Below are 26,975 nucleotides of genomic sequence, written 5' to 3' on the forward strand. Positions count from 1 at the left end.
AAACAGATTTGTAAATTATTTCTATTAAAAAATCTCAATCATTTCAGTACTTATGAGCTGATGAAGTTGAGCTGTTCTTTTCTGTCTAAGTGCTCTCTGATGACACCTGTCTTGGGAACTGTCAAGAGTAGAAGGAAATTCCCATAGCAAACCTATTCTACTCTGTACAGTTCCCGAGACAAGCAGAGATGTCAGCAGAGAGCACTGTTGCCAGACAGAAAACAACAACTCAACTTAAGTAGCTGATAATTATTGAAAGGATTAAGATTTTTTTTAATAGAAGTAATTTACAAATCTGTTTAACTTTCTGGAGCCAGTTGATATAAAGAATTTTTTTTCCCCTGGAATGCCCCTTTAACCCTTCCAGTACTTATCAGCTGCTGTATGCTCCACAGCAAGTTCTTTTCTTTTTAAATTTCTTTTCTGTCTGACCACAGTGCTCTCTGCTGACCCCTCTGTCTGACTCATGTACTGTAAAGAGCAGGAGCAAATCCCCAAAGCAAACTGATCCTGCATGTGACAGTTCCTGTGACAGAGGTGTTAGCACAGAGCACTGTGGTCAGACAGAAAATAAATTTAAAAAGAAAAGAACTTCCTCTGTAGTATACAGCAGCTGAAAAGTACTGAAAAGGTTAAGATTTTTTAATATAAGAATTTACAAATCTGTTTTAACTTTCTGGCACCAGTTGATTTAAAAAAAAAATAGTTTTTCACTGGAGTACCCCTTTAATGCTGGTCATTGGGGATATTACTAGCAAGTAGCTTAAATAGAATCTTGAAAGTAGAAATGAGACTCTTTAGAGGGCAAATCCGCTTACTTTTAATATCAATATAACTAATAGAGTGAACTTTACTGTGAAGTTAAGTCATAAAAAAAAAAATAAAAAAAAATATATAAATATAGAATACCCAATTTATTATTATTGCCATTGTTGCTCATATCATGTTTTAGAATGCAGCTTAGAATTCATATTCTCTCTATACTGGGAGGAGTATTGCCCCTGTCTTCTTTGGCACCCTCTGCTTGATAGAAAGGGAACTAACAAATAGTTTGAGCTTATTTCTATTTCTGAAATTACCCCCTTTGGTCCCACAACTCAGACGCAGGCAACACATTTAGGACAGTGGTCTTCAAACTGTGGACCTCAAGTTATTGCAAAACTACAACTCCCAACATGCCTGTTAAGCCAACAGCCGTCCGGGCATGCTAGGAATAGTAATTGCAACAGCTGCAGGTCCATCATTTGTAGACCATTGATTTAGGGCATAGATACAGATTCTCACTATATAAGGCTTATTATGCATTATTCTTATTGCTTAATATATTCTATTGTTTTTATCCTCCTTAGGTTACAAAGCTGCCACTTTCTGAATGTTCCCAACATACCGATTGTACATCATGCCTTGCTGCAGGGGATCCTTACTGCGGCTGGTGTGTTCTCCATGGAAAGTAAGTTAGAGTAGTTATGTAGAAAATGAGAAAGTAGTGGTCACATGACAATGTTACAACACAATGCTGATCACTGAAGATCTGGCTTGATAAATCCTTAATGACCAGCCACGGTCATAGTGAAATATAACACCCGTTAAACATTTCCTCTGTAGCGGCCACTACAGGGCAAATATAGAATTACACAGTGGAATTTGGACCATCGTATGCTCTAATAAGGTTATGGACAGGGGATGTTGTAACCAAACAACCTCTTTACATATGTTCTTTGTCTAAAGAGACATCTAGGGAGGTTCACAAATTTTTTTAAGCCTTGTTGAAGATACCTGATCTAGTTCCGCTACAATAAGGAATCAGCCAAATATTTTTTTAAGATTTGTTCATATCTCATCTTTGGGTGAAGGGTCTGTGCCATCCTCTAATCTCCACCTGATGGTTTACCTTCCACAGATGTAGTCGGAGATACGAGTGTCTGCGGTCAGGAAAGAAGAATCAGTGGCTTTGGGCTCATGATGAGAATCAACGCTGCCTGACTGTACAGTCTCTAAGTCCAGCAAATATCAGTAAAGAAGAGAAGAGAAATGTAAGTATCTGGAAGGGGTATCGCCAGGGGGCGGGCAGGTGCTGGGTGCCAATAAACCACTCTGCCATGGCCAAGACATTTATCTACAGACCAGAGCAGCATGCTGAATCTTTGCCTCAGTTAAAAGAAAGCTTAGCTACCACTCATCCACTTGTTTGTGCGCACAGATCTTCCTGTCCATCCCTGACTTACCGTCTTTGTATCAAGAAGAATCCTACTCCTGTTTCTTTGAAGACTTTGAGAGTCGAGCAGTGAGGACAGAGTCTGGAGTCATGTGTCCATCTCCCGACCCCAGCAAAGCCCCTGTGATCAAAGCAGGAACAGGTCAGTGGGATCCTCCATTGTTTGGTGGACTTTAGATTGCATATGGTTGTTTTAGGAGGTAACTGCGGGCAGAAATATCTACTGCATTAGGAGCTGAATTACCAATCTTGCTTTATTAGTGAATGCTGTACTTGCAGATCATGTGCGAGTCAAACTGCAGCTTCAGTTTGGGGCAGTGACCATTACCACTGCGGATTTCATCTTTTACGACTGTACAGCTGTGGCCCAACTCTACAAAAGTGCCCCGTAAGTATGGATTAATGTGTGATGTAATAAAGTATAGTTCCAAGGTATAGTGCAATTTTGTTTGAATACAAGCTTATATTGTATAGATTAGATTCCTTTTCTTATAGGCTGGTTTGCTTTTAAAGTGATTGTGTGATTTAAAAAAAAAATTGACTTTTTTTTTTTTTTTTGCTTGTTGAGACCTCCATGTATTGCAAAAAAAAAAGAGGATTTAGCTCTGAGTTGAGTGCTGTCTTTCCTCGCTGTCCTCTTGCTTTCAATAGAACCTGTCTCCTGCAGATAGAGGACATTGGGGAGAAATAGTGCTCCGCCAAGCACCTCTTCCCATTTGTTTTAGCAACTGGTGAGGGTCTCAGCACCCAGACCCTTCACAGGAGCTCCTTTTCTGCCCGTGTTACTGCAAATAAAACCCCACACTATTGATGCTTCCTACCTATTTCCTTATATTAGATCTTGACCTAAATGGTGATGATGCAGACAGAGTTTTTTATTAGATTTATGATCAGTAGGCTTTCTTCTGCTATTGGCACTACTTGACCCACTATGACCCACCTCCAATGGTCCACAACAGCTAGGGAATAGTTGGGCGTGTCTGAGCCCCACTTTAATGCCCTTTCATTCTTCTTAGCAGCCCCTGTATCATCCCCTTTTGATTCCTGCTACAACCGAGGCACCTAGTGGAAACACTAAAAAGTGATGAAATACAAACAAAAAATATAGTGGATAATTGGGCTCAAAGCTGGTGTGGATTTCTGAACTGTGCATGAAATGCAGCAAGTTTTTGAAGAGGCTTGTGCCTCTTAATAACTCTTGTGCCTCTTAATAACTCTTGTCCATCTAACGCCAACCTTTTTACTTCAGACTGGCATCTGAGACATTTATCCTCTTTACAAGCTATTTGTAAATATTGTTGCTGGATTTATATCATTCCTTACTTTTTCATTATGTTCAGCTGCCGCGGATGTGTGAGTAGTGAATGGGGATGTAACTGGTGCATTCACCAGCATGTCTGTACCCATAAAGCCACATGCGAAGAAGGAACAATTATCTACAATAAGTTGGTAAGTGCCTTTCTATCTATTTATCTACCTACCTATCTTCTACCTCAGTCGCAAACATTTAGCTTTGTTGAGTCAAATCTGTTTCTGTGGCTTCACCTTATTATATTATGTATCTTTCTCTCCAGGCTCAGTTTTCAATGCCAGAACCATCTCCAACTCCCATCCTTGTACCAGAACCAGAACCAACATCCATTGCTGTTCCTACTACTACTACATTTATGACAACCACCCCAAGCCCAGTTCCTGAGACAACTACCAGCACAACTCCTGCCACCACAACAACTACTGTCCTAGAAACCACACCTACACCAGCCCCTACCACTATACCAACCACCATCATTGTCACAACCATAGTGACTACAATAGAAGATGTCACCACCCCAGAACCAGAGTTGACCACCTTTGAACCCACTATTGAGGAATCCACTCCAGAAATAACAACTCAGCCTCCAACTGAAGAGCCAACCAGCCTTCCAACCACAGTGCCAACCACTCCACCTGTAGATGTTGTCACAACTCTGGCTGTCACAGATGGTTCCACCCTCTCTATCACTTCTGATATTGATATGACTGAAGAGGTTTGGACAACCGAGGGTCCAACCACACCTCCTGACACTACAGTGCCTCCATTGGTCCAGGCACCCACCACATTTGATACCGAAAGTGAAATGACATGGGTGACTACCACCCCTACACCATCACCAGAGGAATTTACATCTGCCATCCCTCCTATTCCAACCACTGGCCAAATACACATTGTTCCCTCTTTACCTGACTTTCCTGATGATCTAGAAACTGAGATTCCATACTCTGAAGAGCCACCTACGATTGTTATGGAGGAACGAGCTAAAGAAAGCTTGGATCATACTGAGGCAGATGACTGGGTGGACTCAGCCAACATGGAAAATGACACCTCCGCCTTCTCAGCTTCGACTATCCTGTCTGGAGATGGGGACGTTGAGGGAACATCATCTCATTTTCCATCAATAATCAAACAAGACTTAGATTATCAGTTTGATGATCCGGGTTTTATTGAACTGGTAAGAATTGCATTAAAGGGTCTGTTGTGGGGGTAATGGGGGTTTGGGGTCCCTGTTCAGAATCCTCCTTTATTAGCCAGAGACTACTATAAAGAAAAAAAGACAGAGCCTCCCATAGGACAGTACATCTGATAAAGGTTGTGATTGAGCAAAGTGGTGAGAAATAAACTCACCTTTTCGGGTTGTGTTGGCAGACACAACCACTTTGTGTAGCTTTTTGATGTTATACGTTTTGCTGTGCAGCCACCCGGGAATCAGTTCCTGGAAGTTCCAGCTGATGGTAATAGGTATATGTGGGCATAGCGATGCTATCTGGAAAAATGCCGGGGTACGAGGCGCAATCCGCTTGGATGGAGACCAATACAAGTTGAGTATTCTGCAAGCTTTCTTTATTGAGCCAATATCAGACGCGTTTTGGGACCGCACATCCCTTTCTCAATGAACAAAAGCCATTTGTTCATTGAGAAAGGGATGTGCCATCCCGAAACGCGTCTGATATTGTCTCAATAAAGAAACCTTGCACAATACTCAACTTATTAGCCAGAGACAGAAGTGTCTCTGCAAAATCATCTCTTGCTGAAGAGCACTCAAATATGTCCACACATTACTTCAGTTGATGTCAGTGGACATTGTGTAATGCAGTGTTTCCCAACCATAGTGCCTCCAGCTGTTGCAAAACTACAAGTCCCAGCATGCCCGGACAGCCGAAGGCTTTCCGGGCATGCTGGGACTTGTAGTTTTGCAACAGCTGGAGGCACCCTGGTCTGGAAACACTGGTGTAATGCTTCATTTGCCCTTTGGTCGCGCTTTAGGGAGATTAAACACTTGCCCCCAGGTTTGCCCACAGAATGCATCTGATCAATGGGGGCCCGTGTGATCAGTTTATCATAAGACCCTATGACAAAGGGTTTGCTCACAAACAACCTCTTTAAAGAGAACAGAGGCGATTCAGTGTCGACATCTCATTACGTTTATGTGAGTTACTTTACGAGAACTAGTACCTGCTTTTTATTTTCCAATTTCAATAACATTTTCTGAAGATAAAGACTGCCATAACATTTACAAGAGTGTTCTCCGCTGATGGAGAACTTGAGATTTATTAGTTTTGTTAAAAAGTTGAGTTTTGTGAAGGATCTTGTGTTTAATTGATAATACCATGGCATTCAATGCCCTGTCCCCAGCTTGGCAGTTCCTCTGTGAAGAATTGTTAGCGTATTGAGGGCTTTGCAGGGAAGCCAGCTGGCTCATGCTGAGGACAATTATGAGCTGGGACACATTATTTGAGATCTCTCTGGCATGTTCATCCCACTGCTGTGAAAACCTCCTACTGCCAGGGAAGCCAGCTGGCACAGAGCTGCCATGTCTCAGACAAGATACTGTGTTCAAGGACAATATCACTTAGGTTGAAGCCAGAGACCCTGTTAAAGGGGTACTTCCATGGAAAAATTATTATTATTAAATTATTTTTTTTAAATCAACTGGTGCCAGAAAGTTAAACAGATTTGTAAAATACTTCTATTAAAAAATCTTAATCCTTCCAATACATTTTATGGGCTGTATACTACAGAGGAAATGCTTTCCTTTTTGGATTTCTCTGAAGTCATGACCACAGTGCTCTCTGCTGACCTCTGCTGTCCATTTTAGGAACTGTCCACAGCAGCATATGTTTGCTATGGGGATTTTCTCCTGCTCTGGACAGTTCCAAAAATGGACAGCAGAGGTCAGCAGAGAGCACTGTGGTCGTGACATCAGAGAAATGCAAAAAGAAAAGCATTTCTTTTGTAGTATATAGCCCCTAAAAAGCACTGGAAGGAGTAATTTACAAACTGTTTAACTTTCTGGCACCAGTTGATTAAAAAAAAAAAAAAAAAAAAAGTTTTCCCACAGGAGTACCCTTTAAGCAAGAAGGTCTGAAAGGGTTACTCCAGTGGAAAACATATATATATATATATATATATATATATATATATATATATATATATAATTTTTTATTTATTTATTTATTTTTTTAATCAACTGGTGCCAGAAAGTTAAACAGATTTGTAAATGACTTCTATTAAAAAATCTTTACCCTTCCAGTACTTTTTAGCAGCTGTATGCTACAGAGGAAATCCTTTTCTTTTTGAATTTCTTTTTTGTCTTGTCCACAGTGCTCTCTGCTGACACTTGATGCCTGTATCCAGAACTGTCCAGAGCAGGAGAAAATCCCCATAGCAAACCTATACTGCTCTGGATAGTTCCTGACATGGACAAAGGTGTCAGCAGAGAGCACTCTGGACAAGACAAAGATAAATTCAAAAAGAAAACAATTTCCTCTGTAGCATACAGCTGCTAAAAAATACTGGAAGGGTAAATATTTTTTTTTATTAGAAGTAGTTTACAAATCTGTTAAACTTTCTGGCACCAGTTGATTTAAAGAAAATATATGTTTTCCACCGGAGTACCCCTGAAAGATAAGGTTAAAACTTGTTCGGTCTAATTGCTGCCACTAGTATGGGCTGCTTAAAGGGGTACTCCCGTGTAAGATGTTTTTTTTTTTTTTTTCTTAAATCAACTGGTGCCAGAAAGTTAAACAGATTTGTAAATCACTTCTATTAAAAAATCTTAATCCTTCCAGTACTTTTTAGGGGCTGTATACTAAAGAGAAATCCAAAAAGAAATGCTTTTCCTCTGATGTCATGACCACAGTGCTCTCTGATCTTTGATGGAAATAAATATACAATCTTTTTTTACAGAATAAAGAGGAGCTGTTCTGGGGTCCAGAAGCATGTCCCTGTGTGCACAGTATTCAGAGCCCTTCCTTACTACCAGTCAACGTGGAGCGTAAAATAACATTAGTTGGAAAAAACTTTCACCATTACCAGGTAACCTTATTATTCTTACAAGCAGTCCTGTGTTTCTTCATATTTTTGTTCAGAGTTACTTCTGGTTATTTCCAATGGACACTAAATCTATATAATATCCTCAATGTAAGACCCTATACAGGTTGGAATGCCCATATGATCCTATGGCTCCTTTCACACTATAAATTAATACTTTTTAAAGAGCCGTTATAATGTTCCGTTAACAAAACCATTAAAAACAGACGTTAAACGGCCGTTACAAAATCCCAATATAGTCTGTGGGATTTGTACATTACCCGTTTTAACCCGTCATAGCCCGTTTTTAATAATGGATGTTATTTTGTGAAGGGAGAAAGTAACGGGAGAAACAGTGCATGCACTATTTCTTCCGTTCTTTCTCCCGTCACAAAATAACGTCCATTATTAATAACGGGCTATGACAGGTTAAAACGGATAATGTACAAATCCCATAGACTATAATGGGATTTTATAACGGCCGTTTAACGTCTGTTTTTAATGGTTTTGTTAACAGATCTTTAAAACGGATGAATTTATAGTGTGAAAGGAGCCTAAGCTGATAAAATCTAGAAGAATGTTGCCCCTTGCAAAATAAAAATAGGATTTTTCTGGTCATCTATACGGACAATCCATCCTACACTCTTTTGAAACACTCAGTAACCAGTATGGTCTACATAAATCCGAATTTAAGATTAAGTATTTAAGAATAAGACATTTTCTGCCTACCTTAGAGTCTTCCGCCTTAAGTCTCCATGCCTCCACCATCAGACGCCTCTCCTCACCACTAAAGGGTCTTAACCCCTTAGGGACTCAGCCTATTTTCACCTTAAGGACTCAGCGTTTTTCCATTTTTGCATTTTCATTTTTTCCTCATCACCTTCTAAGAATCATAACGCTTTCAATTTTGCCCATAAAATTCCATATTATGGCTTATTTTTTGCGCCACCAATTATACTTTGCAGTGACATTAGTCATTTTACCCAAAAATCCACGGCAAAACGGAAAAATTTAATTGTGCTACAAAATTGAAGAAAAAATGTCATTTTGTACCTTCCGTTTCTACGCAGTAAATCTTTATTCTGTAGGTCCATATGGTTACAATGATACCCTACTTATATAGGTTTGATATTGTCTTACTTGGAAAAAAATCATAACTACATGCAGGAAAATTTCTATGTTAAAAATTCTCATCTTCTAACCCCTATAACTTTTTTATTTTTCCGCATACAGGCCGGTATGATGGCTCATTTTTTGCGCCGTATTCTGAAGTTTTTATCTGTACCATTTTTGTATTGATCGGACTTTTTGATCGCTTTTTATTCATTTTTTCATGATATAAAAAGTGACCAAAAATACGCTATTTTGGACTTTGGAATTTTTTTGCGCGTGCGCCATTGAACGTGCGATTTAATTAATGATATATTTTTATAGTTCGGACATTTCCGCACGCGGCGATACCACATATGTTTATTTATTTTATTTATTTTATGGGAAAAGGGGGGTGATTCAAACTTTTATTAGGGAAGGGGTTAAATTACCTTTTGTTAACTTTTTTTTTTTTCACTTTTTTTTTTTGCAGTGCTATAGCTCCCATAGGGACCTATAACACTGCACACACTGATCTTTTATGCTGATCCCTGCAAAGCCATAGCTTTGCACGGATCAGTGAGATAGGGGCTCGATTGCTCAAGCCTGTAGCTCAGGCTTGGAGCAATCAAACCCCGATCTGTCGCCACAGAGACAGGTAAGGAGACCTCCGTCTGCGTCCCAGCTGATCGGAACATCGCGATTTTTTCGCTATGTCCTGATCAGCCCGACTGAGCTGCCGGGAAGAGTTTACTTTCACTTTCAGACGCGGCGGTCTACTTTGACCGCCGCGTCTGAAGGGTTAATAGCGCGCGGCACAACGATCGGTACCGTGCGCTGTTAGCCCAGGGTCCTGGCTATGACTAGCAGCCGGGACCGACCCGGTGTGATGCGGGTTCACGGCGTGACCCCTTTTTAAACACCGGCATCGGGCTCAGGGCGTACAGGTACACCCTGAGTCCTTAAGGAACTGGGATGCAGGGCGTATGCATACGCCCTGTGTCCCCAAGAGGTTAAACCGTTGTATTCCTCCATGTTGCAAACAGATGTATGCAAAAAATCTTACCCCTTAAGACTATGGTAAAGGGAACTATCCATTACCGTTGATTCTGACGACTGGAAGAGATCCTTTCGTTGCCTTAATAAAGCACTCCAGTGTTCTTCTCATTTAGAATCGGCATACAAAACTATTTTACGATGGTACTTCACTCCCGATAAAATCGCCAAGGCCTACCCAGGCTCCTCCCCGAACTGTTGGAGAAATTGTGGCCAAAAAGGAACCTTATATCATATACTATGGTCCTGTCCGATTTATATCCCCATTCTGGTCAGACTGCAAAACACTGATCGAGAGCCTATTGCTTCTCCCCCTGCAGTGGTCCCCTGAATTGGCACTTTTGTTTTTAAGGCTTGACTCCATACCTCCTAACTTTCGTGACCTGTTTTGCATTATTTGCATTATAGCCAAGACCTCCCTCACTAGTTATTGGAAATCTCCAAACATTCCATCAAGAGAGGCCATTGTACAAAAATTGAACACCACTTATTCATTTGAAAAAGTGTTAGCTATGGGCTCAGGTAATATGAAAAAGTTCTCAACAAGATGGGCTTTATGGACAGCCTCCCCCCTTTGTAAAGATATATGATTATTCCTGCTATACATATCATCGGAATGAGTCAATCCACACGACTCCCCCATATTTCTCCCCAACACAAGACTGTGGCACAAGGTCAATTAGACGTGTTGCTAAGTGACACGGTCCTTCCATATTCCCATGGACATAGTAGCAAGTGGGTCCAACACACTATTCTTTTCCTTCAGTTTCCATATCCCATTACTCTCTTCATACTCCGCATATGAATGCTGACTCTGCTCACTGATTAAGAACATGTGGTCGTTCCTTTTACTGTTCTGTTTATTTGTTTATTGTAATTCTTTGCTATAGATTTATGCTATCTGCACTTTGGACAGCTGCATCTGTCATTGTTTATGTTTCTTTGTTTTATATACTTTCAAAAATCTTAATAAAAAACTATTGAACGTAAAAATAGGATTTTTCTGTCTGATTGCAAATGGGATTTTAAAGGGGAAGTCCAGTGCTGAAAAACGTATCCCCTAAGTTTCAGATCGCGCTGGGGGGGCGACCGATGGGGTCCCCCGCAATCTACTGTATGGGGCCCGGGCTTGCTGACCAGAAAGCGCGTGTCGACCACCACACGAAGCGGCGGGCAACACGCCCCCTCAATACATCGCTATGGCAGAGCCGAAGATTGCCGAAGGCAGCGCTCCGGCTCTGCTATAGAGTTGTATTGAGGGGGCGTGTCAGCCACCGCTTCATGCGGTGGTCAACACACCCCCTTCCTGCAGGCTGCCGGGGCCCCGTACAGGAGATCGTGGGGGGCCCCAGCGGTCAGACCCCCCCGCAATCTGAAACTTATCCCCTATCCTTAGGACAGGGGATATGTTTTTCAGCACTGGAGATCTCCTTTAAAGACACAATAAATAACAGACCTCTAATTCGGGATAAGTAGAAAATAAATAAGAGGTTTTTTTGAAGAATTTTTTGGGGGGTCAGTGTATGTGCTAAATTTTTTATGAAGGTAATGAATGTGACTATATCCCCCTATGTTCTTTTCCTATAGGATTCCCAGTGGGACTATGAGTGTGTCCTAATTCTGGAGGGTCGGACATTGATAACAGATGCCTTTGTGGAAATGGATACTGTGGATCAGTCTAGTTATTACATTACATGTCAGCTACACCAAGTAAGAACATCAGAGAACAAAGAATGTGACAGGCAGAGGGAAATTCTTCCTGGGGGTTAAAATCCAAAAACGATTGCTTTGCGGGCAGCTACAATGCCTATTGAGACATGTCAGAAGATATCATTAGTAAGGGTCTAGGAGTCCCACCTAACACAAGTGTTGTTCCCCATTGGAATCATTTGGCTTCTCTTGGGCTTATTAGTCTCTCAGGCCTCTAGTCACCCAGTCTGTAAGGCATGGGATTCCGCACTCCCATTCACACTTCAGAATTTCGGCATGCGGATTCCCATGAAACCACCCAAATAAATGCGGACCTGGAATTGATGCAGATATGCAGAAATTCTGCAGTGTGAAATATACCCTTAGGGTCAAAGCCCTATACATCCATGGCCTTAGTTTATACACCAAAAACCTGCTAAAAGGTCCACTTTAACTTACAAGTTTGGCAGGATAATAGATGGCAGCACATACCGTATTTTTATGAGAATGCTGACCACTATACTTCATCTTATTTCATCCATATACCTATGTAACATGGACCAAGATTGTGAAGAGTCATGCAGCACTTCTATTCATACAGACACAAAGTGCTGTCCAACTTGTGTATTTAAATCCCTATGGGGCAAGAGGAATCGGCAAAGAACAGCATAGCTGTATCTCTTTCCCCAGACAATGGTGGGCAGTGTATTCTTCCAGTGACCGTACACATTCTAATTCTTTTAGACTCTACTGAAGACAAGGGATCTGATCAAACTTTCTTACATGTAAGGGCAGCCTCAGACTATTGAGTGGGGATGCAGCTTTGTATCCCAGGGGATCAAAATATTATCCTGGCTTGGACCTCTCAGTTGTTTCTTAACCATTTAATGACCAGACCAATTTGTGTGTTTTTTCCCTTGCCTTTCCCTTTTAAAATCCATTACCTTTTCAGTTTTCCATCTACAGGGCCATATGAGGGCTTGTTTTATGCAGGAAAAAAATTTACTTTGTAAAGACATGGCTAATACTACCGCAAATTCTATGACTATTTGTTGTCTAAAAAAAAAAAAAAGCAATTTTGCAAATTGTGGTGGTGGTGGGGTGTCTGCAGTGCATAAAATGACACTATTAATACAATTATACCCAATTTAAATAGATATGTTAATACTATTAAAAATATGTTTTTGAAAAAGAATGAGTATGCTTAAAATTGTTCTCTTCTGAGCCCTATTACTCATTTTATATTTTTTGCACAAGAGGCTGTATGAGGGTAAATTTTTTTGTGCTGTAATCTGCTGTCATTTTTATCGGTACCATTTTTGTTTTGATGGGACTTTTTGATCGCTTTTTATTCATTTTTTTTTTTGACCAAAAATCTGCAATTCTGGACCTTGGTATTTTTTTTTTTTTTTTACATATGCGCCATTCACTGTGCGAGTCTGATAGATGGCTATGCATTCCGTGCATACGGTGTCCATATTAGGACATCAGGCGTCAGCCAAATAGCCATCATTCCTCCATCAAAGTAATCTCGCCTCCTCCGTCATACATCATGTTAACCTCTGTCACCCCTCAGCCAAATCTCTCTCCTCCTTCAGACATAAACATAATCCTCCCACATTACACCCTCAGCTTAACCTCCGTCACACCTCAGACAAACCTCCGTCACACCTCAGACAAACCTCCGTCACACCTCAGACAAACCTCCGTCACGCCAGAGACTAACCTCCGGCACGCCTCAGACTAACCTCCGTCACGCCTCAGACAAACCTCCGTCACGCCTCAGACAAACCTCCGTATCCCAGCCATGAAAGTTTTCCTTGATTCGTAGAAAACTGAAAGCGCACGCGCAGCACTCCCCTGACAGCGTAGGGCTAACGTAGGCAGCTTTAGGAGCATGGCACTAGTGTGGCCCTGTGAATAAGAGCGCATGCAGTTGTTCTGAGTAGTCTGTAGAAAACGTTGCCCGCATGCGTACATAGTTAGAGTAGGTAGCAGGCAGAGAGAGAGGGAAACCATCGTAGGGTTAGCGTAGTTTAACATTAGATTATAAAGTAGTTAGCTTAGCTTAGGTTTTATAGTGAAAGGAGGTAGGTTATAGGTTTTAAAGTAAAGAGACTACAACTCCCAGCATGCCCAGGCATGTTGTAAATTGTAGTTTTACATGTTTTACAGTGAAGGGACCACAACTTCCAGCATGCCCAGACAGCTAAAGTCTGTTCAGGCAGGATGGCAATCGTAGTTTTAGCGTAGTGTAGTGTTAGCGCAGTTTTAGCGTAGTTAGCATAGCGTAGTCTTAGCACAGAAATTGTTCACAAAGAGGGAAATCTGGCACCGCTACTGCGATATGGAGAGCTATATTCTGAACAAAATAATACAGCTGATATTCACATCTGTCTGCTATATAGTTGCTATGGGTGATGGTGGTGCTAATATCAAAGAGGTCCAGTAACAACAGAAACTTGGCAAGTAGAGCATATAGATAAAGCACTCATTGCATCAGAGGTTCAGCCACATAGTAGAACTTTTTTCCAGACTTGAGCCGGTAAAACAGAGCAGACAGACACACAGGGAGCATGGATGGAACAGGTGAGGCGGGGGCATGACAGGGGGGTAGCAACTGGTTTCACACACTGAGGCGCTTCCTCTGGCCCACACTAAAAAAGTGTGTGGTTCCCCGTCTTTTCATTTTCAGCCAAATACCAACCAAACAGCAACAACTTGATGTTACCAGGGTGGGCGAGGACCATTGTTACCGGCCCTCCCGAGCCGAAATAACGCCAGACTGTTACCGCTTAGGCCCAAGAGTACCATATTTGGCGCTCTAGGCCTGTTGGTATCATCTGGCGTGGGCACCAGAGTAATAACTGGGGGTTAGCGCTAGCAGTTTTTGGGGCCAATGCTAAGTAATGGACTCCATCTATAAGACGGCTTCCACTACTAAGCCTGTAAAGTAATTTAAAAAAAAACACACACCTACACGTTAAAACATTTTTATTAGGGAAAAACACTCCCACACAGCCTTCGTTAACCGTTTTATTGAAACAAAACAAACATTGTAGGTCACCGTCGTAGTCCTCATCATTCACATATCTGAAACGGGGAAAGAAGAAAAACACAAAAAAATGGGTTAGTACATTTTTGGGGGTTCTTCCCCCGGAGAGCCTTACTTACCAACCCCAGTGCCAGCTCTATCATCTTCCTGTGCTGCTCCACGTCTAGTGACAGAGCCGGAACGGAGGAGTGTAAGTGGCCTTCTGATCACCATATACAGCCATCTTTATAGATGGCTGTATACCACTAATGAACTAACTAGCGCAGCTCAGGGTGCACTCTCCTCTGCAACATTAACGTAGCAAAGCGCAATGGCATCTGCTACATTAGCGTAGCAGAGCAAAACTGCCTCTGCTACTTTAACGTACAAGGACGTACTCGCCTATACGTTAACGTAGCAGAGCACAATGGCCTCTACTACTTTAACGTAGCAGAATGCAATTGCCTTTAGCTGTCTGGGCATGCTGGAAGTTGTAGCCCCTTCACTGTGTGACTAAGCTAAGCTGCACCCTACACTACACTCTCTAAACTATGCTTTATCTGCTTGTAAAACTAAGTCAGCTACACTACACTTGTGTAAAACTGCGCTAATGCTACGCTAACTACACTACACCACACCTGTGTAAAACCACGCTACGCTAACTAGGCTAAAACTGCACTAACACTAAGCTAAAACTGCGCTAACACTGCACCTCTCAAACTGCGCTAACACTACGCTATCTACTGTATACCTGTGTAAAACTACAACTCCCATCCTGCCTGGGCAGCCTTTAGCTGTCTGGGAATGCTGGGAGTTGTGGTTCCTTCACTTTAAAACATGCAAAACTACAACTTCCGGCATGCTGGGAGTTGTAGTCTCTTTACTTTAAAACCTATAACCTACCTCCTATCACTATAAAACCTAAGCTACGCTAACTACTTTATAATCTAAGCTAGCTACGCTACACTAATATTAAACTACACTAACCCTACGATGGTTTCCCCCCTCTCCCTGCCTACTATAACTACGTACGCATGTACACACAGTTTTCTACAGTTACTCCGAACAACTGCGCATGGGCTACGCTCCTAAAGCTGCCTACATTAGCCCTACACTGTGAGTGGAGTGCTGCGCATGCGCTCTGTTTTCTACGAATTGAGGAAAACTTTAACGGCTGATGTCTGAGGCATGATGGAGGTTTGTCTGAGAGCTGAGGGAGGTTTGTCTGAGGTGTGACGGAGGTTTGTTTGAGATGTGACGGAGGGTTTGTCTGAGATGTGACGGAGGGTTTGTCTGAGGTGTGACGGAGGTTTGTCTGAGGTGTGACGGAGGTTTGTCTGAGATGTGACGGAGGGTTTGTCTGAGGTGTGACGGAGGTTTGTCTGAGGTGTGACGGAGGTTTGTCTGAGGTGTGACGGAGGGTTTGTCTGAGATGTGACGGAGGGTTTGTCTGAGGTGTGACGGAGGTTTGTCTGAGGAGGTATGACGGAGGAGGCGAGATTACTCTAAAGGAGGACAGATTTTGAGGATAAGGGAGTAGGAATGATGGCTATTTGGCTGACGCCTGAGGATGTCTTAATATGGACACCGTACGTGCGGAATCTGCACAAAGAATGAATATGTTCATTTTTTGTGCGGACACGGAAAAAGGAATTTTCATGCTGGACACATCTGGCACGGAAATTCCGCCGTGTGCACAGAGCAGCAGAGTCCTGTTGAATTCAACGGGACTCTGCTGCAGCTGAAATTCCCTGTGCAAGTCCGCACAGGCTAAGTAACCTTTGGATGTCAAAGTGACATAAAATGGCTAACGTATTCCTGCCCATGACATAACTGTACATCGTAGGGGGGGAAGGGTTAACTCATAGAATCAGATTCCTCATCTATCATGAAAATATCATGTTGTATCAATATCTACTTTACCCTTGGCCCTTCACACACGCTGTTCTTGTTGCAGTACAGTTACTCTGCTCCCCAGCCAGAGTTTAACGCGATGGTCTATGTGCAGAGAGAGCCAGACCTGCGGGTGGACAGTTATGAGGATCTCCATGGTATGTCCAGTGGATCCAGCTTTCAATAAACTACACTAACCGTATTCTGCTGTAAACATTCTTGTTAGTAATAGGACTTTTTTCCCTAGTGACTCTATATAACTGCTCAGTGGGACACACAGACTGCAGCCGATGTCAGACTGCTGACCCCAAATATAACTGTGTGTGGTGTGGAGGAGAGCACCCCAGCTGTATGTACCAAGAGTCGTGCACTGAAGAAGTAGAAGGAACATGTCCTGCACCACTTATCCACTCGGTATGTAATGGCGGCACAGCTGCTGATAATCCCCTGCTCCTTTGTCACATAGATATGTCATCCAGCACTCTAGGAAAGCTGGTAGGTAAAATAACAGCCATATGTATTATCACCCAGCTTTTCCATAAACCAGTATATATCTCTAGGTTGTATATTTTCATTGATATAGGAGGTAATGCAGTAGATGTAGTAAACATAGAATGTGTCGGCAGATAAGAACCATTTGGCCCATCTAGTCTGCCCAATAATCTGAATACTATGAATAGTCCCTGGCCCTATCTGATATGAAGTATAGCCTTATGCTTATCCCATGCATGTTTAAACCCCTTCACTGTATTTGCAGCAACCACTTCTGCAGGAAGGCTATTCCATGCATCCACTACTCTCTCAGTAAAATAGGGGAGGAGAGGGTAGAGATAAAAGAGTAAAGTCATCCGGATACACACACATTTTATCAGTACAGGGCCTGAACATATGCAATGTTAGGATTGCCAAATTTTAAGTGCACATGTTTCTATGAACTTAGCAAAAAAGAGTAGGGCTAGACAACACCATTAACTGAAGCCAACCATTCAAAGGACATTTAACAGAATGGACCACTTAACCAAGTCAAAGCCTTGGCGGCATCTAGCCAGGTCATGACCCGTCCTGGCTGTGAAAGTATCTGGAGGACCTGACATGTGAATGCATTTCACAGATGGCCTATTGACCTCAGTAAGAACAGTGTAATGCTAAATTCCCCCTGTGGTGGCACTGCAGGAGAATTGAAGACTTACTTTGCAGTGTCTCCCACAAAAAAAAAATAGATTTTTCAGGGTCCTAGCTGCTAGACATCATGTGACCAGCTTATTGTTAAGTACCCAACCAGTTAGTATATCAATATATTGTAGGAATTAAAACGTGTTCTCTATCTTTCAGATTGAGCCGCTGTCAGGTCCTGTAGATGGAAGTACAAGAATTACAATCACTGGCTCCAACTTGGGCCAAAAACTGGAAGACATTCGTGGCCGGGTATTTGTGGCCAATATTCCTTGTATGGTGGACATAATTAAATATGAGATTTCCAGCAGGTAATGGTCTATGGGATACATACGTACCATGTGACATAAGAATGATATCTGGTATATCCTTTTCTGTTTCCTTATCATATTGTCCTTTGTTTTCTGCAGTATAGTTTGTGTGACTGGGAAAAGCTGGTCCGAAAGGCCTGGTTATGTTCTGGTAGAGGTTCCTGGTGGGCAACATGGAGTTTCCACCCAAGTTTTTACTTATCAGGTATATTGACCTGGGTTATTCATCTTCATACTGGGAAAGATGTGTATGCAATGTAATTACAATTAAATATGGTGGTCACTGGTGCCGTGATTTACCCTGGGCACAAGCATTTCTTTAATTTTACCTCCATTTACCCCATTTTCTGTGATTTTTCTTTTTTTTTTTCTTTTACCTTCTCATCTGCTGCCTTTTCCTCAAGTTTTGTTGTTGTTCCTTCCCGTTCTCTGTTGTCCCTTGTCGTCATTTCCTTTATAAAACCGTCCGTAGCATGTTCATAGGACCACCAGATCTTTACAATTTATCCCCATGGGACAAGATTATGAAGTAAAGATTTTGGAATACGTTAAGAAATTGAGTAAGAAACTCAAAATACAACTAACTTTATGTACTGTCCCTTTAATTTTTTTTCAGAATCCTGTTCTTTCTTCTTTCTTTCCATCCCGCGGGCCAAAATCTGGAGGAACACAATTGACTATTACAGGATCCAAACTTCTTACAGGGCGCCCCAGTGATATCCGGGTATTGATTGGAGATATCCCTTGTTACATGTGAGTCTATGTAGAATCTGGATGCGAAATATCAGAGTATAACATCAGCACAGAGTATTTCAGATTAATGTACAAATGTAGGAGGGAAAGTCCTTTCATGTGTTTATTTTTGTGCGGACATGTGTAAATATGATAGGGGCAGTGTGGACAGTGCAAGATCCTCAGTGTGGTGGGAAACGTGACTCTCCTTTGAGAGAATGGAATAACCTTTATATCTATGTTATGTTCTGTCTTTGTAAAGTTCCTCAGAAATTCAGGAAAACCAGCTTGAATGCCTGACTGGACCTAGCAATGGCACCTCAGACTTCCGAGTAACCATCTGGTATGGAGAACAAGTTTTTAGCTTCCCTGATGTATTCTTCTCGTACACGGCGGACCCGAACATCACCTCTGCCAGCCCTGCCAAAAGCTTCTTTAGGTACAAGAAGTTAAAACCATTGGGAGTTTTGTTTTTGCTCTAAGATGCTTGGCCTAAAGTGTACCTTTGATTATAACAAATATTCCATAAATGAATAGTGCAGGTAAAAATAAGAAATCTTGTATTATATCTTAGTATAGAAAAATGCCTCTTTTTTCATCTTATCAGACTGTGTCTTAGTATAAGGACCTCCATGCTGCTGCTTCTATGCATCTCAGAGAAAAAAAGGGCAACAGGATCTCTGTATTCTGTGCATGGTAGGCATTATAGAAGCTCTTCCCTATCTCCTCTCCATAGTCTTCTATTAGCAGCTGTGACCTGATCTCTTAGGAAGCATAACATATACCTCCTTTCTACTCTACAGATCCTGTCACTGGTAAACGTTTACCGAGGAAGGATAAGCTAAACAATGGAGAATCTGGCTTATTTCTGTATTAAAATATATAACAAAGTTTACAATCTTTGCTTGTACTATTGTTTTATAGGAAGTTGTTTATAATCATTGATACACTTTAAGGACACGTTTACACTTGCATATTTTGCTGCATTTTTTGCCTCTGCTACCCAGTAGCAAAATCGGCTGCAGATAATCTGCAACACAATACACAAGTGTAAACATACCCTCAAGGGGAACTCCAGATTATAGATCTTTTGGACCCAGTTCTGAGATGTGTAATTGATCATGATTATATACCTTGGATACCAGTACAATGTCAGCCAGTTCTGTAGTGTTTATCAGTCACTTTACCTGCCCTTTTCCACTGTTTTGTCATTGTCCATTCTCTATTGTAGTGGAGGGCGTGTGATTATGGTATATGGACAGAATCTGGATGTAGTACAAGCTCCAAAGATCCGGGTCACGCTGTCCCCGTTGGAAAGAAGACGAAGACGGAGTCTTGGGAGGAAAAGACGCATTGTTCCAGAGACAGAGTGCCCCGCAGGCTGGATCTGCACTATCCAAGAGGTGGTGCTATAGTCAGTGTTTTTGTTCTTGTGGCAGTTTTCTGGATTTAAAGGGGTTCTCCGGTGCTTAGACATCTTATCCCCTATCCAGAGGATAGGGGATAAGATGCCTGATCGCGGGAGTCCCGCCGCTGGGGACCCCTGGGATCTTGCACGCGGCACCCCGTTTGTAATCAGTCCCCAGAGTGTGTACGCTCCGGGTCTGATTACCGGCGACCACACGGCTGGCAGCATATGACGTCACGCTCCGCCCCTCAATGCAAGCCTACGGGAGGGAGCGTGACAGCTATCACGCCCCCTCCCGTAGGCTTGAATTGAGAGGCGGAGCATGACGTCACACGGGGGCGGAGGCGTGACGTCACACGCCGCCAGCCGTGTGGTCGCCGGTAATCAGACCCGGAGTGAACACGCTCCAGGGACTGATTACAAACGGGGTGCCGCGTGCATGATCGCGGGGGTCCCCAGAGGCGGGACTCCCGCGATCAGGCATCTTATCCCCTATCGTTTGGATAAGGGATAAGATGTCTTAGCACTGGAGAACCCCTTTAAAGGAATACCATTTTAAGAAGTGATGGCATATCACTTTTGCTTTAACTTCCCAATCCCAACTGCAAGAGGCCCCATGATACTCTAAATGAAGGGCCATTCCTGTTCACCTGACGTGTAGGAAAATGCATTGAGCTGTGTGGTGCAGTTTTCTATACCCAAGAAGGGGGTGGGACCTGGGGTATACAGATAAATGAGAAACTTCAGAAGGGGCTTCTGTCCCTTTGTTCTCACAAGGTGATGACATATCCTAGCAATACGTCACCACTTCTTAAGATGGGAATGTCACTTTAACATTAATATACACCAGACAGGTAGAAATGAAAGGATGCACTCACCCGGGGGTATTGATAACAGAAGACTTTATTTAATCAAGAAGAAGAAGTGCGCCTTGTGCGCAGGAAACAGCCTGTCCCTGCGAGGTCGCTCCCCTGCGTCTACGCGCACATGTACCATACTGATGATTAAATAAAGTCTTCTGCTATCAATACCCCCGGGTGAGTGCATCCTTTCATTTCTAACTGTCTGGTGTACATTTGTATCTACTATCTATTGGATTGCACCCCCGGGTACCACATGAACTGTGTGTGTACTATCACGGATTATCCCGTTGTGATTGGTCTGACTTGGGCAGCAGTGCCGGACTATATCTTTTGTCACTTTAACATTAATGTTAGCTCTTACCTTACCCTTGTGGCCTTGTAGCTGCTTAGTAATATGCTAACATTTCTTCTCTGCAGTTTGAAGAGCTTTGCCAGGTGAATTCCTCATTTCTGCTGCTTTGTAAGACACCAGGCATTACCCCTTTTCACCAGAGTCCCCGAGTCGACGTGGAGTTCATCCTGGATAATCTTCATTTCAATTTTACGGTCATCAACTCGGCACCATTTACATATGTGCCAGACCCAGTGCTAAGGCATCTGAATGCTGAGGACCCAGCTAAACCTTATCGACACAAGCCTGGCAGCGTTATCTCTGTTGAGGTAAATGAAGTTCAGACATTTAAAGGGGGTTTCAAGTTTTATATACTTGTAAGGTGGTGGTTGAGAGTTTTCCTTTAAAAACAAAGTTATAGACCAATCTGGTAAAAACAAAAGGCATTTCTATTCTTTTTGTCACACAGTAATAGCACAACATGCCTAATGGTTTCAGTTCACACTTGTAGGGATAGAAGCTTGGGAGTTTTAATATACTATAGGCAGAACAACAGTATTTATGCCTAAAGGAACACTTGTGTCAGACAGGGTATTTCTTTTTTATTTCAGTATTCATGAACAACAGTTTTTTTTTTAGAATTTTTGACAGTATATTTTAATTATTTTTGGGGAGTACTACGCAGTTAAAAATTAAATAAAATCTTTAAGTAGCCAGGAACTTTTGTCCCTTTACAGCTGCTGTAAGGAGAAGATGATATCTACAAGGTAATCCTCAATGTAATAATGTGTGGGGATTGGAGTGACAGAATGTCAGTGATAAGCCTCGATAACGATGGCTCAGGCAGACAGTTTACTTTTTACCATCGGTAGATTTATGGCCAATGCCTTCCACTCTATGACTCTATAGTGGGATACATGACATCCGTCTGCCGGAGGTATATTTTAGGGGCTTACATGAACATATGCACGCTCAATATATATACATACACACATATACTCACACCCAAAATATACAGTCATGCATACACATGCACACTCACACATACATGTACACACACCATCACAATGACAAATATATGATGTAACAAGTAAAACAATTATATCTTGAATAAAAGTACACAATACACATAAAAGAGCAGTGCATGATTAAAGGAAATACAAAGGGGGTAGAAATACAAAATTGATGCATCGGTTAAAACATACATAAAATGGTAGGTGCAAATAATAAACTTACATGTTAAAAAAAATTATAATAATAATATAAATTAAAAATACGGTACTGTTGAAAATTATAGTCTGGAAAAAATATGTGAACAACATGGTTGAAAAAAGGAATTCAATTTATAAACCAGTGAACTTACCACCAAGGGTGCAGTGTATATAGATGTATAGAGAAGCAGGGTACAGTAGATAGATTCATATAGAGGAAGATGCATTATACAGATACACAAAAGCAGGGTCTAGTATATAGCTGTATATACGGAGGTAGAGTGCAGTATATAGCTATATGTGGAGGTAGGGTGCAGTATATAGATATATATGCAGGCATGGTGCAGTATATAGATACATAAAAAGTCATAGTGCAGTATATAGGTGTATATGCAGGCATGGTGCAGTATATAGGTGTATATGCAGGCATGGTACAGTTTATAAATACATGTGAACACAGGGTGGAGTTTACATAAACAGGCTACATTTATAGAAAAGAACCTGAAAGTGGATGAATATGTGGACACGTTACTTCCCTCTCACAGCGGACTCTGCCGGACACATAGTTTTAGGCAGGAATCCTTCCTCACCTCCCCCACACCTAATAAAAAAAAAGAATACATCTTATTTTCACATATAACTTGTTCATATGTTAAAAACAAAAAACTAAACTTGACATGTTGTAGCAAACTATTAGCACAGGAGAGAAATGCATCCAGTCGCATTGCAATACCTGCAGTATTAGTACCGTACATAATAGTAATAGTGCAGGTATATACATCACTCTTACTGCAATACACTGATAACAGCCAGCACTGGGGATACAGGCCAGTTTGTCGTGTGGGGATTCTCCTCTGTTCTAATTTCCAAACCCAAGGACAAAAACCCGGGGTAAAAAAAAAACCAAATAATAAACAGCCCCTGAACGTAACCTTTATTCTGTAGTTACTCTTAATATCTATGATCCCCAACAGAGTATTAACATAGATGCCAGAACGAACAGTGTCAGCTGTAATGATATAAGGAGTTAACACTCCATCATATAGAATCACGTGGCCCTGCAGAAGCCACAGTACTGTATACCGTTCTGGTGTGTTAAAATTACACTTAATTGCCCGCCTCTACATGTTTCGCCGTCACCACCGTTCTGGCATCTATGTTAATACTCTGTTGGGGTTCATAGATATTAAGAGTAACTACAGAATAAAGGTTACATTTTAGGGGCTGTTTATTAGGGTTTTTTTATCCTGGGTTTTTGCCCTGGGGTTTGGGTATTAGATTAGTTAGGGACCCCTTATTGCCCTAGGGTGATAAGGATCCTGATTCTCCACTATGATGCCCAAGTTTTTGGAATACGGCATATGCAAAAGTATAGGAGGCAGATTTTCTAGGAGGGAGACATGTCATCTTCACACATCTCACATCTTGCTTTACTCCTAGGGAGAGAATCTAGACCTGGCCATTACCAAAGAAGAGATGATAGCAATGATTGGGGATGGAGTGTGCACAGTAAAAACCCTCACAAGTAACCATCTGTATTGTGAGCCTCCAGAGAAGCAACCGGCCCCACGTTACCCATCCAAGAGAGAAGGCGTGGACCCCCTGCCTGAGTTTACTGTAAGGATGTGTGCCAATTGGATCACAGTCACACTAGACATTGTTGTGACCATACGTCATGGACATAGGGTGTCCAAACTGTGATCACTATTTCTTCTCATCTGCACTTTTCTATTGGTGTTATTCTGCTATGTAACAAATCTTGGGAGGTCTTAGGTGGCACTGGATTAATACAGCACAATAATAAAATATAACTTGCATTTAAAACCCGTTAACGACCATGGACGTCTATGCTCGTCCATGTGCCGTTAACGGGGTATCCCAACTCGAGCCTATGTCATACCGGCCGCCCCCAGCTGATTCTTGTAGCTGGGGGCCGGCGTTAATAGCAGGCATGCGGCAATCACCGCGGTCGGCTATTAACCCTTTAGATCGCCGCTGTCAATGCTGACAGCAGCGTTTAATGGTGCCTTTATCCCATCCCTGGTGGTCCAGTGGGATGGATCGCCCCCCGCAGCGCGATCTCTGGGGGGGGGTTTCGATCCACTGTGGAGGTAGCCGGAGGGCTTACCTCATGTCCTGTGCCGGCACTCAGAATGATAAAGGCTGGCAGGGCCAGGCTTTATCAAGAGAGCGCAGAGCACACAGATCAATGTGGTTCTATGGAACTATAAAAGTGTAAAAAAAACTCCCAAACTCCATATAAAAAATATATAAACATAATAAAAATAAACATATGTGGTATCGCCGCATGAGTAAATGTCCGAACTATAAAAATATATTTTTAATTAAACCGCACGGTCAATGGCGTACGCGCAAAAGATTCCAAAATAGCGTATGTTTGGTCACTTTTTAACCATAAAAAATAAATATAAAGCGATCAAAAAGTCAGATCAAAACAAAAATGGTAGCGACTAAAACTTCAGCTCACGGCGCAAAAAATGAGCCCTCATACCAACCTGTACGCGGAAAAATAAAAACGTTATAGGGGTCAGAAAAGGACCATTTTAAATGTATTAATTTTCGTGCATGTAGTTATGATTTTTTCCAAAAGTACAACAAAATCAAACCTATATAAATAGTGTATCAATTTAATCATATGGACCTATAGAATAGAGATAAAGTATAATTTTTACCGAAAAATTTACTGCATAGTAAAGTAAGCCCCCAAAATTTACAAAATGATGTTTTTTTCTTTAATTTTGTCGCACAATTATTTTTTTTCCCCGTTTTGCCGTAGATTTTTTGGGTAAAATGACTGATGTCATTACAAAGTAGAATTGGTGGCGCAAAAAATAAGCCCTCAAATGGATTTTCAGGTGCAAAATTGAAAGGGTTGTGATTTTTAAAAGGTGAGGAGGAAAAAACGAAAGTGCAAAAACAGAAAAAATGCTTGGTCCTTAAGGGGTTAATCATCTGTCCTGATGGATTTCATGTCTGTTTACTTAAGGGAAACTATTGCATATTTAAGACATCACATTTCCACATTTTCCAGAATGCAACTCATCAAAACAAGTTTTGTATGTACAGTATATGTCAGTGATATGTAGAATTTTTTTTTTTTTTTTTAAAGAATGTGATTTTATTTTTAGGTTCAAATAGGAGGAATTGATCTGGTGCTTGGGAAGGTTCAGTATGACACAGAGAGCCAGCTTACATTCCCACTGGAGGCCCAGATCAGCTTGGGAGTGGGTGCGTCCTTTGTGGCTTTGATAGTTCTCATCATTGTGTTAATTTACAGGTAGGTCAGATCCAAATCCCCTTATAGAGTGTTCTTGTAAACGTATCCAGTTAAATACTTAAAGTGAATGTTCATCCTTTTTTCTAAGTTGATGGATAATTCTCTGCTGCATAGTTTTTGTTTTTATTTATTTATTTTTTTTATACAGAGCTCCCAAACCCCTGCATAGACACAGAATTAAAGGAGTCTGATCTTGGGGAGGTCCAATCATTGGGATCCCTTGCAATCTCCAGAACTGGACCCCTGAAGCTCCTGTGTGAATGAGGCAGCGTTGTTCATAGGAGTCCCGAAGATAGCCAAGTACTATGCTTGGCTGTCTTCAAAAATCCCATAAACAATGATTGTAACAGCAGTCTAAGATGCACGTTCACATGGGAGTCAAGAATGCTTTCACACTAAATCTTCAGGAGTCCCATTCTTGAGATTGAGATGGATATAAGCAGTTGGACCCCCATGATCAGACACTTATTCCCTATCCTTTAGATATATAAATGTGTATAGTGTACTTAGTGTAGAGCTTAGGTACTTTCTGTATAGAGTACTATTTATACATTGAACTAAATATTAAAACTGCATACAGTAAGATCCTAAGCTCCATCTAATGGTGACTGCATGCAGTCAGGATTGTCCTTGCTTACAATACCAGTGTTAGTAAATGTAATGTTAATGTGACTGGTATTGGTATATAGTTGTAAAGTACCATACTTGGACCATTAGCCTGATTTGCTATCAGGGAACAGGCAATTGTAGATGATTCTCACAATCTGTGCTTGTGTTTACTATGACCCTCAGGAGGAAAAGCAAGCAAGCTCTGAGGGATTACAAGAAAGTTCAGATACAGCTTGAAAACCTGGAAACCAGTGTCAGAGATCGTTGCAAGAAAGAGTTTACAGGTAAGCAATGTGGTGGAACATTAATCCACATGTCACCCATCAGCTCATTCTTCGTAGGTTGCTTATTCATGAGCGCTCTAGTGTCCTATTCAGAGCCATCACCTTCCTCATGTTAAGTATATTACTCTCTTTCCTTGTTTGGTTTTCACAGATCTCATGACAGAAATGATGGATCTCACCAGTGATTTAGTTGGCACAGGTATCCCCTTCCTGGATTACAAGTCATATGCAGAAAGAATATTTTTCCCCGGTCATCGGGAATCTCCATTGCATAGAGACCTTGATGTCCCAGAGGGTCGGAGACAGACTGTAGAGCAGGGTTTGGTGCAACTATCAAACCTCCTTAACAGCAAGCTATTCCTTACCAAGGTATGGCCTCAGTGAGTTCCTGTGGTATTTCTCATCACACCATATAGATAAGCCAATAAATCT

At 41.7% G+C, this 26,975-nt stretch overlaps 1 protein-coding gene across 2 annotated transcripts in view; it reads left to right on the plus strand.

Annotated features, from left to right (window-relative positions):
• Nucleotides 1–26,975, plus strand: part of PLXNB1 (plexin B1) — a 190,807-nt gene that overhangs the window by 143,551 nt on the left and 20,281 nt on the right. For both annotated transcript variants that reach the window (XM_056524644.1, XM_056524645.1), the window contains exons 6-25: nt 1,350–1,450; nt 1,901–2,033; nt 2,201–2,357; nt 2,495–2,603; nt 3,556–3,664; nt 3,790–4,704; nt 7,440–7,568; nt 11,295–11,417; nt 16,388–16,481; nt 16,571–16,737; nt 17,656–17,807; nt 17,907–18,012; nt 18,424–18,560; nt 18,802–18,978; nt 19,771–19,942; nt 21,228–21,470; nt 23,793–23,969; nt 25,502–25,650; nt 26,443–26,543; nt 26,695–26,912. In XM_056524644.1, the coding sequence (XP_056380619.1) occupies nt 1,350–1,450; nt 1,901–2,033; nt 2,201–2,357; nt 2,495–2,603; nt 3,556–3,664; nt 3,790–4,704; nt 7,440–7,568; nt 11,295–11,417; nt 16,388–16,481; nt 16,571–16,737; nt 17,656–17,807; nt 17,907–18,012; nt 18,424–18,560; nt 18,802–18,978; nt 19,771–19,942; nt 21,228–21,470; nt 23,793–23,969; nt 25,502–25,650; nt 26,443–26,543; nt 26,695–26,912 (3,669 nt within the window). The remainder of the gene's footprint in view (nt 1–1,349; nt 1,451–1,900; nt 2,034–2,200; nt 2,358–2,494; nt 2,604–3,555; nt 3,665–3,789; nt 4,705–7,439; nt 7,569–11,294; nt 11,418–16,387; nt 16,482–16,570; nt 16,738–17,655; nt 17,808–17,906; nt 18,013–18,423; nt 18,561–18,801; nt 18,979–19,770; nt 19,943–21,227; nt 21,471–23,792; nt 23,970–25,501; nt 25,651–26,442; nt 26,544–26,694; nt 26,913–26,975) is intronic.

This window comes from Hyla sarda, chromosome 6 (genome assembly GCF_029499605.1).
Source record: "Hyla sarda isolate aHylSar1 chromosome 6, aHylSar1.hap1, whole genome shotgun sequence".
Classification (NCBI taxonomy): Eukaryota; Metazoa; Chordata; class Amphibia; order Anura; family Hylidae; genus Hyla; species Hyla sarda.